The 15,514-nt window shown below is 40.6% G+C and overlaps 1 protein-coding gene across 3 annotated transcripts in view; it reads right to left on the bottom strand.

Annotated features, from left to right (window-relative positions):
- The window catches only part of LOC126335122 (uncharacterized), a 272,304-nt gene that overhangs the window by 166,054 nt on the left and 90,736 nt on the right, over nucleotides 1-15,514 (bottom strand). For all 3 annotated transcript variants that reach the window (XM_049998077.1, XM_049998078.1, XM_049998079.1), the window contains one exon: nucleotides 7,095-7,229. In XM_049998077.1, coding sequence (XP_049854034.1) covers nucleotides 7,095-7,229 — 135 coding nt within the window. The remainder of the gene's footprint in view (nucleotides 1-7,094; nucleotides 7,230-15,514) is intronic.

Raw genomic sequence — 15,514 nt, 5'->3', positions numbered from 1 at the left:
TGGAGGCCAACAGGAACGGGAAACAACTCTTGGATTTCTGTGCCAGTATGGGCTTAGTAATCACAAACTCCTTTTTTTTTTAAACATAAGAACATTCACCGGTATACCTGGGAAGGCAGGGGAACCAGATCTGTCATTGACTATATAATAACAGATCAGGAATTCAGGAAGGCTGTGAGGGACACACATGTATTCAGGGGATTCCTTCATGACACTGATCATTATTTAATCTGCAGTGAAATTGGGATTGTGACACCAAAAGTGCAGGAGGTCAGGTCCATATGTAGGAGGACAAGACTGGAGAAACTTCAGGATAAGGAAATCAGGATCAAGTACATAACAGCGATCTCAGAAAGGTACCAGTTAGTTGAATGTAGTCAATTACAGTCATTGGAAAAGGAATGGACAAGGTACAGGGACACAGTACTAGAAGTGGCTAAAGAATGTCTTGGAATAGTAGTGTGTAAAAGTAGGATGAAGCAAACAGCTTGGTGGAATGACACAGTCAAGGCAGCCTGTAAAAGGAAAAAGAAGACGTATCAAAAATGGCTACATACTAGAACTCAGGTAGACAGAGAAAGTTATGTTGAAGAAAGAAACAAAGCCAAACAAATAACTGCAGCATCCAAGAAGAAATCTTGGGAATACTTTGGAAACAGGTTGGAGACTATGGGTCAAGCTGCTGGAAAATCATTCTGGAGTGTAATTAGCAGTCTTTGAAAGGGAGGTAAGAAGGAAATGACAAGTATTTTGGACAGGTCAGGAAAACTGCTGGTGAATCCTGTGGATGCCTTGGGCAGATGGAGGGAATATTTTGAAGAGTTGCTCAATGTAGGTGAAAATACGATCAGTAATGTTTCAGATTTCGAGGTAGAATGGGATAGGAATGATGATGGAAATAGGATCACATTTGAGGAAGTGGAGAAAATGGTCAATAGATTGCAGTGCAATAAAGCAGCTGGGGTGGATGAAATTAAGTCGGAACTCATGAAATACAGTGGAATGTCAGGTCTTAAATGGCTACACAGGATAATTGAAATGGCCTGGGAGTCGGGACAGGTTCCATCAGACTGGGCAAAAGCAGTAATCACACCAATCTTTAAACATGGAAACAGAAAAGATTGTAACAACTACAGAGATATCTCTTTAATCAGTGTTGTTGGTAAAATCTTCTAAGGTATTGTTGAAAGGAAAGTGCGAGTATTAGTTGAGGACCAATTGGATGAAAATCAGTGTGGGTTTAGGCCTCTTAGAGGTTGTCAGGACCAGATCTTTAGCTTACGACAAATAATGGAGAAGTGTTATGAGTGGAACAGGGAATTGTATCTATGCTTTATAGATCTAGAAAAGGCATATGACCGGGTTCCTAGGAGGAAGTTATTGTCTGTTCTACGAGATTATTGAATAGGAGGCAAACTTTTGCAAGCAATTAAAGGTCTTTACATGAATAGTCAGGCAGCAGTAAGAGTTGACGGTAAATTGAGTTCATGGTTCAGAGTAGTTTCGGGGGTAAGACAAGGCTGCAACCTCTCCCCACTGTTTTTCATATTACTTATGGATCATATGTTGAAAACAATAGACTGGCTAGGTGAGATTACGATATGTGAACACAAAATAAGCAGTCTTTCATATACGAATGACTTAGTTGTGATGGCAGATTCGATTGAAAGTTTGCAAAGTAATATTTCAGAGCTAGATCAGAAATGTAAGGACTATGGTATGAAGATTAGCATCTCCAAAACGAAAGTAATGTTGGTGGGAAAGAAATATAAACGGATAGAGTGCCAAATAGAAGGAACAAAGTTAGAACAGGTGGATGGTTTCAAGTACTTAGGACGCATATTTTCACAGGATGGTAACATAGTGAAAGAACTGGAAGCGAGGTGTAGCAAAGCTAATGCAGTGAGCGCTCAGCTACGATCTACTCTCTTCTGCAAGAAGGAAGTCAGTACCAAGACTAAGTTATCTGTGCACCGTCCAATCTTTCGACCAACTTTGTTGTATGGGAGCGAAAGCTGGGTGGACACAGGTTACCTTATCAATAAGGTTGAGGTTACGGATATGAAAGTAGCTAGGATGATTGCAGGTACTAGTAGATGGGAACAATGGCAGGAGGATGTCCACAATGAGGAAATCAAAGAAAAATTGGGAATGAACTCTATAGATGTAGCAGTCAGGGTGAACAGGCTTAGATGGTGGGGTCATGTTACACGCATGGGAGAAGCAAGGTTACCCAAGAGACTCATGGGTTCAGCAGTAGAGGGTAAGAGGAGTCGGGGCAGATGAAGGAGAAGGTACCTGGATTCGGTTAAGAATGATTTTGAAGTAATAGGTTTAACATCAGAAGAGGCACGAGTGTTAGCACTGAATAGGGGATCATGGAGGAATTTTATAAGGGGGCTAGGCTCCAGACTGAACGCTGAAAGGCATAATCTGTCTTAAATGATGATGATGATGATGATGATGATGATTTTATAACAGGAGAGTATCCACATACCAGGGTACAAGAGATGGCACAAAGAGTAACAGAGAACATACATCATGATCCCTATTTTACCAAGATGTTTGCTATGTGTATTAGGAATTCCTCGCCTCCTAATCAAGCAAGGAAGTGGAAAATTATGGGTCATAATTTATTTTGGAGAGATAGTATAACACTGCAATGGTGGTGTTTATGCATTCCGAAGTTAACGGATGAGAAAGCAGTTGAACATCAGTATAAGGTTGATAACCTAGCTCTGGCAAAACAACATCTTCAGAGCTCTGCCCTGAAGAAAGACACACACAAGCTTTTTCAGAAATATGTAGGACCTTACTCAATACAAACGGTAATACATCCCACAACCTTATTCTTAGTAGATCCTAAAACTGGATCAGAGAAGGGAAAATACAATGTAAAGGACATAAAGTTGTATATCCCCCAGGGACATTAACAATCTGAGTTAAAGGGCGGAGTGACGACCGTTGGATACCGAGTTGTTTTCAGTGTTTCTTCCAAGATAGTTTTCCTGCACCGAATTCTCTTCAAATCTTAATCTATTCTATAATCTATTCCTAAAATCTTAAACTATCCTATAATTTTAGTATGTAGGAAACCAGATATGACAGTCAAGTAGAAAACTTAGGAAATCACGAATGAACAGTGATCTCTAGACATGAAATGAAACGAACAGAATGTTATATTAGTGAAAAGTATAATATGATGGTACTATTTAAACAGAATGATGTCGAGATGACATAAACTGAATAGAGGATTTTATGTGTGTATAAAAGATAATATAAAGTGACTAACTAGACAACTATTTTATAGTAGTGTATAATTTTCTATTTGGTATAGAATATTTTATACTTTTTATAAAAATAAATGGGAGGGTTTGTATAATTTTAGGAAAGGGTGGATATTGTAGATTAAAACATGATTTACACCAACACATAAATCATGGCTAACACAGAACACACAACACACCTTTCAAACAACCCTCCCAAACAAGTGTGATTGATTCTTCACCATTTGCCATTCCATAGGGATTGCTAAGATATGTCCATTCTGTAGGAGACGGTTTAACACCATACCTCCTCCAGCTTCTCACTCAAGTATTGGCGAGGTAGGGATCCTGGGGAAAGAGGGGCGGGAAGGATTTCCTGTCTTTGGGGCTATCTTCTTTCTCTTATTTGATCTTAGCAACCATTTCTATTTTTTCCTTTCTCACTTCTATTTTGAGTACCCGTCTACTTTTTCCCTCTTTCTATACTCATCTACTTCTATCTCAGAAGTCCTTCGTATTCTCTGTGGTTTCCAATTACCTACAACTTATCTCCAGATAAGAAGGCCAAAGAATCTGGCTGCACAAACACTTATCATCATACACACAAAGATATAAAAGTACACAAACAGTGAAACTACTAACTAGAAACCTGTCGAGAGGTATGAATCGTCATGTGTTGTAGGGGGAAGGCATGTGTACATCGGGAAATATGCACATATTGTTGTTTATTGTGACGGTTCTACATCACGCATGCGTGTGTGTGTGTGTGTGTGTGTGTGTGTGTGTGTGTGTGTGTGTGTGTGTGTGTGTGTACATACATGAGAACTATGATGATTTCATATCATATATATACATAAGTATAGAAAAACTATGATGTTTTTACAATGAGTATACATAAGGAGGCATGAGTAATGAAGGAGAACACAAGCAAGATTGGAGTTAATTATGATGATTAATTAAGTAAAGTCAGTGTAGCAAATACTCTGATGGAGTGATCAGTCATAGAGTAATGGGACTTTATCATTAGGTATAGACATAGTATCTACTATGAGTTGAATAATATGGGTAGACATAGTATTTACTAAAAATTACAGAAATTGAAAAGTAGAGGAGGACTCTAGGGTATTAAATGAAGTATTAAGAAGTGAGTGTGAAGTGTGAAATACACTGTTATTTTTTCCAGGAAATATTTAATTGTAATGTACACAAAATGTATACTAGGGCAATGGAACATGAGGCCTACTCATAATGGATAAGGGGGGCGGGGGGGGGGGGGGGGGGGGGGGGGGCGGGCATACCCAGCATCTCCTACATGGAGATAGGACAACCTGTGGCCTGATGAATAGGGATGTTTCAAAAAGGGGTGTACTACCAAAATGGAAGAAGTAAGTGCACTCATAGGGTCAACCCACCTGTAAGATATAGGTACTGATCCTAGGGCAAATGACAGCAACATGACAGGAGTCACACATTTAATAGGAATTATTCTGGCAAGTTTGAATTCTATATTCCGTTAGCATTATTATGATTTATGTGAGTTTACAAGTGTCGAAAAGAACACTTTCATTTGCTCAGAGTTCCTTCAGACTACAAACAGTCTATAAATAATGAGACTATTATGTACGAAAGAAGCAGTACAAAGGATTAGAATAAAGAATAAAACACTCAAGTGTCATGAACACCTGAAGTTCACGTTTGGAAACCTACGGTTAGTCCTTATGATGCCTAGATATAAAAGGAATTGACTCCAACACCAAGTGAAACACTCCCGTTTCACAATCAATGTAAAATGAAAAAAGAAAAGCTAAATAGTAAATAAAAGGGTTATGCACAGTTAATAAAAGAATGTAGAATGTATACCACAGAATTATGAATTGTTATTGTATGTAATACTAACGTACATAATGAGTATGTATAAAATATCGCTTGTTCGAGCTGAGGGGAAGGATATGTAGCGCATCGAGAATTTCCGCATAAACTCTAGAACCACTCGTCCTTCTACCGTTTTGAACACACGATATTTTAAAAAATAAGTGTGAGAGAACATACATACTGCGCGACACATGTTTGTGTCTGCAGGCTGGAAAGGAGTCACAGCACAAAATAGACACGTAGGTCGAACGGCATCGACAAGTGTTTGCCGCTTGCACCACAGAAGTCAAATTGGAAGAACAAGGAATGTTTATGTACCTTATGGTGTTTTATATCAGTGATTATTGTAACGAGAAAAAAGAAGAACAGTTGAAAAATTGTTAATCATAATTCATTGCTAGAAGCAAGACATGTCCATAAATTATGTGGTAGTAAAAACTACGCTATTGCAAATGTATTTTATCGAGTCTAACGCGAGACGAATTGGTTGAGTTATAAACATTCGAATATTGATGTGAGAATTATTGAATTTGTTCTCTGTGGAAGTTGAAATATACTATGTCTGAGTTAAAAGTATTCTTCAAGTACTAAATTATTTCAAAAATAGAGAGATAGTTTATAAATTCTCGTAACCAGCATTATACTTTGGAGAAGAAGGTTTTGGTGATCGACAGAGCCGGCAATCCAGAGAAGAAGATCGGCTGTGCAGATCAAGTAAGTCAACCGATTTGAGAGGGGTGTGAATTTTGCTTGTAATCCAACGTCACACCGCTTCTTATCATCCACATCATTAGAGCCTCTCAGCATGTCAATCAAAGGCAGCCATGGACATGGGTCATAGGATCTGTAGCCTAACCATGTGCATCAAGTAATATTTCTACATAAAGACAAGAGTTCATGAAAATAAATGTACCAATAAGTGCCAAAGCAAGGGTACAAGATGCTAAAACTGGATGAGGATATCATTTAAGAAAGATATAACAGAGATATGTAAAATGAGAAAAGAACAAGTTTTACTGGTATAAGTCTCTAAATAATAACTATACAGTCAAGAATTTTGCTATAATAAATTAAAATTTTCTTACTCAGAACTTAATGGTAGACAATTTTGACAGGCAATTTACTTCTGTGTCCATTAGTAAATGTAGATTAGATAGTTTCTAGATACTCACAAGTACTATTGATACTGATATTTCACTAAGCTGTTAAGATTAAGACTCAATGTTCACAAGTTAATCATGCAACTGGAAAATAATTAAAAGTTGGTACTCAATAGAATCTGAAGTAATTTTGTGCTCTCGCAAATGAAGGTAACATTTGTCAAAAAACATCATGGAAAGTTTGTTAGTTCACATGACTTTTGAACAATCTTAATAGGTGGGTGTGAGAAGATATCAAGTAGTAACCAGCAAACAAACAAAATTACCTGCTGGTAAATTAACAACTGTCACTTCGCATTGACACCATGTTTTACACTTATCTGCAAAAAAAAAAAAGAAGGAAGGAAGGAAGGAAGGAAGAAAGGGAGAGGGAGAGGGAGAGGGAGAGGGAGAGGGAGAGGGAGAGGGAGAGGGAGAGGGAGAGGGAGAGGGAGAGGGAGAGGGAGAGGGAGAGGGAGAGGGAGAGGGAGAGGGAGAGGGAGAGGGAGAGGGAGAGGGAGAGGGAGAGGGAGAGGGAGAGGGAGAGGGAGAGGGAGAGGGAGAGGGAGAGGGAGAGGGAGAGGGAGAGGGAGAGGGAGAGGGAGAGGGAGAGGGAGAGGGAGAGATGCAAAAAAGATGGGGATAACATATCTTGCCTCAATGTTTGCAGATATTAATGGCAATTTATTTGTGAAGCATGCTTGTAATGGTTTCGTTGAAAGACACTGGGAACAGTTTATTTGAGGAGTCACAACCATTTAAAAATTTAAGGAGATATAAGACAGCAAATGAAACAATGAGAATTATTATTCCTTACCTTAGAGCTAGTGTTCAGAGCAATCTTATAAGCAGATGCCACCATTCTAACAGCATAATTAGGGGCGTACCATACTTTTAATTCTTCACCTGCCTTTATGTCTTTCAAAAGAATAAAAAATATCTTCTCATTCATCTGAAATTGCCAGATAAACATATTCACAGTTACACTTTTTCAAAATACCCACAAATGAAAAACACATAGAAACAGTAATCATTCACTTTTCAGACACACAAAGTATCATGTTCCTCACTCCAGTTACCAGCTGCGTTGATCTGTCTCTAATAGTTATGTGGCATTTTCACATGTTTTTAAGAATTAAAAATGTTACCTGACTGTGAATTATGTTTTCTTGTGATATTTTGGTGCCAGTAATTTGTGGCTGTCAAATCGCAGATGATGACCAGATTAAAGAAATACATGCTGAGATAAAAGAAATTATTCAGATAGTTAAGGGTGATCAAAATTTAATTGTGACTGAAATCTAATAATAGGAAAAGGAAGAGAAGTAAAAATTGTAGTGAATACGGACATGAGGAAAGGAATGAAAGCGGAAGCCTATTGGTAACATTTTGCACAAAGCATAATTTAATCATCACTAATGCTTGGTTTAAGAACCTTGAAAGATGGCTGTACACCTGAAAGAAACCTGGGGTCACTGTAAGGTTTCAGACTGATCATAGAAAGGCAGGACAGAATTTTCAGAACATGATTTTATATTGTGAACCATGGACCTTGCTGTTGGTGGGGAGGCTTGCGTGCCTCGGCGATACAGATAGCCGTACCATAGGTGCAACCACAACGGAGGGGTATCTGTTGAAAGGCCAGACAAACATGTGGTGCCTGAAGAGAGGCAGCAGCCTTTTCAGTAGCTGTAGGAGCAACAGTCTGAATGGTAGACTGATCTGGCCTTGTAACATCAACCAAAACGGCCTTGCTGGGCTCGTACTGCGAACAGCTGAAAGCAAGGGGAAACTTGAGCCGTAATTTTTCCCAGGGGCATGCCAATTTACTTAAGGTTAAATGATGATGACTTCCTCCTGGGTAAAATATTCTGGAGGTAAAATAGCCCCCCCCCTCATTCAGGTCTCTGGGCAGGGACTACCCAGGAGGGCATCGTTATCAGGAGAAAGAAAACTGGTGTTCTACAGATCGGAGTGTGGAATGTCAGATTCCTTAATTAGGTGGGTAGGTTAGAAAATTTGAAAAGATAAATGGATAGGTTAAAGTTAGATATAGTGGGAATTAGTGAAGTTTGGTGACAAGAGGAACAAGACTTCTGGTCAGGTGAATAGTGTTATAAACACAAAATCAAATATGGGTAATGCAGGAGTGCATTTAATAATAAATTAAAAAAGGGGAGCATGGATAAGCTACTATGAACACCATAGTGAACCCATTATTGTAGCCAAGATAGACATGAAGCCCACACCTACCACAGAAGTACAAGTTTATATGCCAACTACACAACAGATGATGAAGAGATTCAAGAAATGTATGACGTGATAAAAGAAATTATTGAGATAGTTAAGGGAGACAAAAATTTAATAGTCATGGGGGACTGGAATTCAATAGCATGAAAAGGAAGAGAAGGAAAAGTAGTAGGTGAACATGGAATGGGGATATGGAATGAATGAGAAAGCTGCCTGGTAGAATTCTGCGCAGAGAATAACTTAATCATAGCTAACACTCGGTTTCAGAATCATGAAAGAAGGCTGTATACGTGGAAGAGGCTTGGAGACACTGGAAGATAATAGATTATATCATGGTAAGATAGAGATTTACGAACCAGGTTTTAAATTGTAAGACATTTCCAGGGGCAGATGTGGGCTCTGACCACAATCTATTGGTACACTGAAACTGAAGAATCTGCAAAAAGGTAGGAATTTAAGGAGATGGGACCTGGATAAACTGAAAGAACCAGAGGTTTTAGAGAGTTTCAGAGAGAGAATTAGGGAACATCCGACAAATACAGAGGAAAGAAATACGTGGAAGAAGAATGGGTAGCTTTGAAAGATAGAATAGTGAAGTCAGCAGAGGATCAAGTATGTAAAAAGACAAGGGCTAGTAGACATCCTTGGGTAACACAAGAGATATTGAAATTAATTGATGAAGGGAGAAAATATTTTAAAAAATGCAGTAAATGATGCAGACACAAAGAATACAAAGTCTCAAAAATGAGATCGACAGGAAATGCAAAATGGCTAAGCAAGGATGGCTGGAGGACAAATGTAAGGATGTAGGGGCATACATCACTAGGGGTAAGATGGGTACTGCCTACAGGAAAATTAAAGAGACCTTTGGAGGAAAGACAACCACATGTATGAACATCAAGAGCTCAGATGGAAAACCAGTTCTAAGCAAATAAGGGAAAGCAGAAAGGTGGACGGACTCTATAGAGAGGCTATACAAGGGCGATATATTTGAGGCCAATATTATGGAAATGGAAGAGGACGTAGATGAAGATGAAATGGGAGATGTGATACTGTGTGAAGAATTTGACAGAACACTAAAAGATCTAAGTCAAAAAAAGGGCCTGGGAATAAGCAACATTCCATTAGAACTACTGATAGCCCAGGCAGGAGAGCCAGTCATGACAAAATTCTTCCATCTTGTAAGCAAGATGTATGAGAGAGGCGAAATACCCTCAGACTTCAATAAGAATATAACAATTCCAATCCCAAAGAAGGCAGGTGTGAAAATTACCAAACTATATCAGTTTAAAAAGTCACAGTTGCAAAATACTAACACAAATCATTTACCAATGAATGGAAAAACTGGTAGAAAACGACCTTGGGGAAGATAAGTTTGGATTCCGTAGAAATGTTGGAACACGCAAAGCAATACTCACCCTACGACTTATCTTAGAAGATAGATTAAGGAAAGGCAAACCTACATTTCTAGCATTTGTAGACTTAGAGAAGGCTTTTGACAATGTTGACAGAAATACCCTCTTTAAAATTCTGAAGGCGGCAGTGGTAAAATACAGGGAGCGAAAGTCTATTTACAATTTGTACAGAAACCAGATGACAGTTAAAAGGGTCGAGGGGCATGAAAGGGAAGCAGTGGCTGAGAAGAGAGTAAGACAGGGTTTTAGCCGATCCCCAATGTTGTTCAATCTGTATATTGAGCAAGCAGTAGAGGAAACAAAAGAAATATTTGGAGTAAGAATTAAAATCCGTGGAGAAGAAATAAAAACTTTGAGATTTGCCAATGACGTAATTCTGTAAGAGACAGCAAAGGACCTGAAAGAATAGTTGAATGAAATGAAAAGTGTCATGAAAGGAGTGTATAAGATGAATATCAACAAAAGCAGAATGAAGATAATGGAAAGTAGTCGAATTAAATCAGGTGATGCTGAGGGAATTAGATTAGGAAATGAGACACTTAAAGCAGTAAATGAGTTTTGCTACTTGGGGATCAAAATAATGATGATGGTCAAAGTAGAGAGGATATAAAATGTAGACTGGCTACGGCAAGGAAAGTGTTTCTGAAGAAGAGAAATTTGTTAACATTGTATATAGATTAAAGTGTCAGGAAGTATTTTCTGAAAGTATTTGTACGGAGTGTAGCCATGTATGGAAGTGAAACACGGATGATAAATAGTTTGGACAAGAGGAGAATAGAAGCTTTCGAAACGTGATGCTACAGAAGAATGCTGAATATTAGATGGGTAGATCACATAACTAATAAAGAGATACTGAACAGAATTGGGGAGAAGAGTAATTTGTGACACAACCTCATTAAAAGACGGGATTGATTGGTAGGACATGTTCTGAGGCATCAAGGGATCACCAATTTAGTATTCCAGGGCAGCGTAAAGGGTAAAAATCAGAGTGAGACTAAGTGATGAATACATGAAGCAGATTCAGAAGGATGTAGGTTGTACTACTTACTCGGAGATGAAGAAGCTTGCACAGGATAGAGTAGCATGGAGAGCTGCATTCAACTAGTCTCTGGACTGAAGACCACAACAACAACAAGACATTCCCAGGGGCAGATGTGGACTCTGACCAAGATTTATTGATTATAAACTGTAGATTAAAACCAAAGTAATTGCAGAAAGGTAGGAAATTAAGGAGATGGAGCCTGGCTAAGCTAATAGAACTAAAGGTCACAGAGTTTTAGAGGGAGAACTATCCAATGACTGACTAGAATAGGAGAAAGGGGTATGGTAGAAGAATGGGTAGCTTTCAGGGATGAAATCATGAAGGCAGCAGAGGTTCAAATAGGTAAAAAGACACATCCAGCAGAAATGCTTGAATAACACAGGAGATACTGAATTTAATTGATGAAAGGAGAAAATATGAAAATGCAGCAAGTGAAGCAGACAAAAGGGAATACAAACATTAAAAAAAATAGAGATTGACAGGAAGTGCAAAATGGCTAAGCAGGAAAGGCTTATGTACATATTTAAGGATTTAGAAGCACATTTGACTAGAGGACAGATGCCGCCTGCAGGAAAATTAAAGGAGCCTTCGGAGAAAACAGAAGTAGCTGTATGAATATAAAGAGCTCACATGGAAAACCAGCCCTAAGCAAAGAAGGGAAAGCTGAAAGGTGAAAGGAGTATATAGAAGGTATATACAAAGAAGACAAACTTGAAGGCAATATTATAGAAATATAAGAGGACATAGATGGACATGAGATGGGAGACACAATACTATGAGAAGAATTTGACAGACCACTGGAAGACATATAAGTCAAAACAAGGCCCCCAGACTTACTGATAGCCTTTGATGAGACAGTCATGACAAAATTTTTCCATCTGGTAAGAGAGATGTATGGGACAGAAGAAATACCCTCAGATCTGAAGAATAGTGTAATAATTACAATTCCATCGAAAGTAGGTGCTGACAGGTGTGGATACTACTGAACTGAACAGTTTAATAAGGCATGGTTGCAAAATACTAACACAAATTCTTTGCAGAAGAATGGAAAAACTCATAGAAGCCAACCTCGAGGAAGATCAGTTTGAATTCTGGAGAAATGTAGGAACACGTGAGGCAATACTTACAGTATGACTTCTCTTACAAGATAGTTTAAGGAAAGGCAATCGTACATTTACAGCATCTGTAGACATAGAGAAGGCTTTTGACAGTGCTGAATGGAATACTTTCTTTGAAATTGTGAAGGAAGCAGGGGCAAAATACAGGGAGTGAAAAGCTATTTACAACTTGTAGAGAAACCAGGTCGCAGTTATAAGGGTCAAGGGGATGAAAGGGAAGCAGTGGTTGAGAAGGGAATGAGATAGGGTTGTAGCCTATCCCCAATGTTATTCAATTTGTACATGAAACAAGCTGCAAAGGAAATCAAAGAAAATTTGGAGAAGGAATTAAAATGCAGGGAGAAGAAATAAAAACTTCGAGGTTTGCCAGTGTAATTCTTTCAGCGAACGCAAAGGACTTGGAAGAGGCGGTGAATGGAATGGGCGGTCTCTTGAAAGAAGGATATGTGATGAATGTCAACAAAAGCAAAACAAGGATAATGGTATGTAGTCAAATTAAATCAGGTGATGATGAGGGAATTAGAATAGGAAGCAAGACATTAAAGTAGTACACAAGTTTTGTTATTTGGGCAGTAAAATAGCTGATGTTGACCGAAGTAGAAAGGATATAAAATGTAGACTGGGTATAGAAAAAAAAAGGATTTCCGAAGAAGAGAAATTTGTAAATATCGACTAGAGATTTAAGTGTTAGGAAGTCTTTTCTGACAGTATAGGTATGGAGTGTATCCATGTATATAAGTGAAACATGGATGATAAACAGTTTAGACAAGAGGAAAATAGAAGCTTTCAAAATGTGGTGTATAGAAGAATGCTGTACATTAGATGGACAGATCACGTAACTAATGAGGAGGTATTAGATAGAATTCGGGATAAAAGAAATTTGTGGCACAATCTGGCTAGAGGAAGGGATCAGTTGGTGGGGCACATTCTGAGACATCAAGTGACCACTAATTTAGTACTGGTGGAAAATGTTTGTGTGTGTGTGTGTGGGGGGGGGGGGGGGGGGGGTTAATAGAGGATGACCAAGAGTTGAATACAGACTAAAAGTATGCTAACTTCAAGACAAATCCTTCTTCAAGGTTAGAGTACACCCACACCCTGTGCCACGTGTGGAGTGTGTAAGGGAAGAGAGGAGGCAGAGTTTGTGGGGGAGGGTTGCGTAAGGGTAGCAGATGGACGGAAGGGAAGGGAAGGGGTGGCTGATGCACAGGATAGGAATGTGGCAACAGTGAGCTCATTAAGTCTGCAGTCACAGGAAGTTGTGCTTTGTGCATGAATATGTTGACCACTGTATTTGGAGGAGCAGAAAAAAGAGAAAAGGGAGACTGTTGGGAAGAAAGTGTGGATGGAGGATGAGTGTAGCTAGGGGTCCTGCAGCAGAGGAGATGGGTGTGAGGCAGTGCTTGCAGAGACTGAGGTCAGGAGAATCACAAGATCAAAGGATGTGTTGCAAGGACAACTTCCATCTACCTAATTCAGAGTAGCTGTCCTTGCTGGGAAGCATCCAGACAGAACGAGTTGTGAAGCATCTGCTGAAATTAAGTATGTTGTGCTCAGTAATGTCTTCTGCCTGCAGTCACCATTCATTTGGGTGGACAGGTGTTTTGTGGTTACAGCCACATAAAATGGTGTTCAGGAATTACAACAGTTGCTAGTATACACTCCTGGAAATTGAAATAAGAACACCGTGAATTCATTGTCCCAGGAAGGGGAAACTTTATTGACACATTCCTGGGGTCAGATACATCACATGATCACACTGACAGAACCACAGGCACATAGACACAGGCAACAGAGCATGCACAATGTCGGCACTAGTACAGTGTATATCCACCTTTCGCAGCAATGCAGACTGCTATTCTCCCATGGAGACGATCGTAGAGATGCTGGATGTAGTCCTGTGGAACGGCTTGCCATGCCATTTCCACCTGGCGCCTCAGTTGGACCAGCGTTCGTGCTGGACGTGCAGACCGCGTGAGACGACGCTTCATCCAGTCCCAAACATGCACAATGGGGGACAGATCCGGAGATCTTGCTGGCCAGGGTAGTTGACTTACACCTTCTAGAGCACGTTGGGTGGCACGGGATACATGCAGACGTGCATTGTCCTGTTGGAACAGCAAGTTCCCTTGCCGGTCTAGGAATGGTAGAACGATGGGTTCGATGACGGTTTGGATGTACCGTGCACTATTCAGTGTCCCCTCGACGATCACCAGAGGTGTACGGCCAGTGTAGGAGATCGCTCCCCACACCATGATGCCGGGTGTTGGCCCTGTGTGCCTCGGTCGTATGCAGTCCTGATTGTGGCGCTCACCTGCACGGCGCCAAACACGCATACGACCATCATTGGCACCAAGGCAGAAGCGACTCTCATTGCTGAAGACGACACGTCTCCATTCGTCCCTCCATTCATTCCTGTCGCGACACCACTGGAGGCGGGCTGCACGATGTTGGGGCGTGAGCGGAAGACGGCCTAACGGTGTGCGGGACCGTAGCCCAGCTTCATGGAGACAGTTGCGAATGGTCCTCGCCGATACCCCAGGAGCAACAGTGTCCCTAATTTGCTGGGAAGTGGCGGTGCGGTACCCTACGGCACTGCGTAGGATCCTACGGTCTTGGCGAGCATCCGTGCGTCGCTGCGGTCCGGTCCGGTCCCAGGTCGACGGGCACGTGCTCCTTCCGCCGACCACTGGCGACAACATCGATGTACTGTGGAGACCTCACACCCCACGTGTTGAGCAATTCGGTGGTACATCCACCCGGCCTCTCGCATGCCCACTATACGCCCTCGCTCAAAGTCCGTCAACTGCACATACGGTTCACATCCACGCTGTCGCGGCATGCTACCAGTGTTAAAGACTGCGATGAAGCTCCGTATGCCACGGCAAACTGGCCGACACTGACGGCGGCGGTGCACAAATGCTGCGCAGCTAGCACCATTCGACGGCCAACACCGCGGTTCCTGGTGTGTCCGCTGTGCCGTGCGTGTGATCATTGCTTGTACAGCCCTCTCGCAGTGTCTGGAGCAAGTATGGTGGGTCTGACACACCGGTGCCAATGTGTTCTTTTTTCCATTTCCAGGAGTGCATATCATGACAGCCCTCACAGGTCACACTGCATTTAGGGATAAGATGAGCTTGTGATGGGACTGGAGTAGGATGTGCTGGGTGGGTGTATTGTACAGGCTTGTCATAGTAGATCACAGAGGCTGTTAATAGGTTTGGACTTATCTTAAAGCTGTAACATACTTCAACCATATTATTTACCTATGAAAGAAATATTTTTGGAGAACTGTCTTTCCCAAACATTATAACATGTCTATAGACAATCCAGGTGGCTGGGAGAGCAAGAAAGATAGTGCAGCTTATGTTTACTCATCTATAGCCGTTGATGCATGTGGTATAGCAATATT

This window comes from Schistocerca gregaria, chromosome 2, assembly GCF_023897955.1.
Source record: "Schistocerca gregaria isolate iqSchGreg1 chromosome 2, iqSchGreg1.2, whole genome shotgun sequence".
Lineage (NCBI taxonomy): Eukaryota > Metazoa > Arthropoda > Insecta > Orthoptera > Acrididae > Schistocerca > Schistocerca gregaria.
The sequence above is the reverse complement of the archived record's forward strand: the minus strand, read 5'-3'. Positions and strand labels throughout refer to the sequence as shown.